Below are 1,666 nucleotides of genomic sequence, written 5' to 3'. Positions count from 1 at the left end.
TATGTTATAAATTCTCTTTACTCATATTTGTGTATTATTAGTTTTCTGGTATATTTATGGAATTACAGATAATTTTAATCTACAAATCTATAGGACCATGGAATTTCTTTCTGTCAACATAATCATTTTTTTCCTCTCTCTCTTTCTCTCTCCCACTAAACATTCATTTAAGTGTGTGGTGTCCCATGAGTGATTCATTAATTCTAAAGGTTTCCTATGTTGTCCAAGTGAAATCTCATGGAGAAAACCAACTGGGTGGCTAACTACACTGTGAGGTCAGATTTCATCCTGGTGGGAATCTTCAGTGAATCCAAACACCCAGCTCTCCTTTGTTTGGTGATTTTTGTGGCTTTCCTGATGGCCTTGACTGGAAACACCATCCTGATCCTACTGATACATTCTGATGCCTACCTCCACACCCCCATGTACTTTTTCATCAGCCAGCTGTCTCTCATGGACATAATGTACATTTCTGTTACTGTGCCGAAGATGCTCATGGACCAAGTCATGGGTATGAACAAGATCTCAACCACAGAATGTGGGATACAGATGTTTCTCTATGTGACATTAGCAGGTTCAGAATTTTTTCTTCTAGCCTCTATGGCCTATGACCGCTATGTAGCCATCTGCCATCCCCTCCGTTACCCAGTCCTCATGAACCCTAGGGTGTTTCTCCTTCTAGCATCTGGCTGCTGGTTCCTGGGTTCAGTGGATGGCTTCTTGTTCACTCCCATCACCATGACCTTCCCCTTCTGCAGATCTCGGGAGATCCATCATTTCTTCTGTGAAGTCCCAGCGGTGTTGAAACTCTCTTGTTCAGACACCTCCATCTATGAGATTTTCATGTACTTGTGCTGTGTCCTCATGCTTCTCATTCCTGTGACAGTCATTTCAGGATCCTACTACTTTATCCTCATCACCATCCATAGGATGAACTCAGCAGAAGGCCAAAAGAAAGCCTTTGCCACTTGTTCTTCCCACATGACTGTGGTCATCCTCTTCTATGGGGCTGCCATTTATACTTACATGCTCCCCAAGTCCTACCATACACCTGAGAAGGACATGATGGTATCTGTCTTTTACACAATACTCACTCCTGTGCTCAACCCTTTGATCTATAGTCTAAGAAATAAGGATGTTATGGGGGCTCTGAAGAAAATGTGGAATGTGGAACGTGTCTTTCACGAAACTTAAAAGTAGAAAATCTTGACATTATTGTTTTTCCTTCTCTTTACACATTGTAAGTTCAGAAATTTATGTCAACTTTATTTCTTAGAATTTTACACCATGGTGTCTTATCTCACTTTTACATTTTTTTGAAGAATTGCCTGCCTGTACTATAAAACTCTTAAATTTTCTAATTCTTCTCCTTTCAAAATATATTATATAATTATCTTATATTGATGTTATATTTACTGAAGTCGTTGAATTGTATTTACTGAACTGCACCCCGACTCTGCAGAAGAACTTACATATTCTTAAAAATACATAAATTAAAATATTTAAAGAAAAAAAGTTCATCTGAGTCTATAAAATCCATTTTAAAGTGAAAGAAGAAGAAAGGTGATGAAGAAAAAGAGGTAAAAAGTGTTAAGAATTGTTGAGTCATGGTAAAAGGTATGTGAATGTGGTTTGTACCATTCTTATTCATTCTAATTTTCTGTAA

The 1,666-nt window shown here is 38.1% G+C and overlaps 1 protein-coding gene across 1 annotated transcript; it reads left to right on the top strand.

Moving 5' to 3' along the window:
- Positions 1-237: 237 nt before the first annotated feature.
- On the top strand, positions 238-1,194 carry LOC115500118 (olfactory receptor 2T4-like). The gene has a single exon (XM_030294496.1). It carries the CDS (start codon positions 238-240, stop codon positions 1,192-1,194), a length of 957 nt encoding a protein of 318 aa, XP_030150356.1.
- Positions 1,195-1,666: the final 472 nt, after the last annotated feature.

This window comes from Lynx canadensis, chromosome A1 (assembly GCF_007474595.2).
Source record: "Lynx canadensis isolate LIC74 chromosome A1, mLynCan4.pri.v2, whole genome shotgun sequence".
In the NCBI taxonomy this organism is placed as follows: domain Eukaryota; kingdom Metazoa; phylum Chordata; class Mammalia; order Carnivora; family Felidae; genus Lynx; species Lynx canadensis.
This window is presented reverse-complemented; position numbering and strand designations above follow the sequence as displayed.

What these genes read in the sequence shown, in the direction of transcription:
- LOC115500118 (XM_030294496.1), top strand. Translation starts at nt 238, where the DNA reads ATGGAGAAAACCAACTGGGTGGCTAACTACACTGTGAGGTCAGATTTC.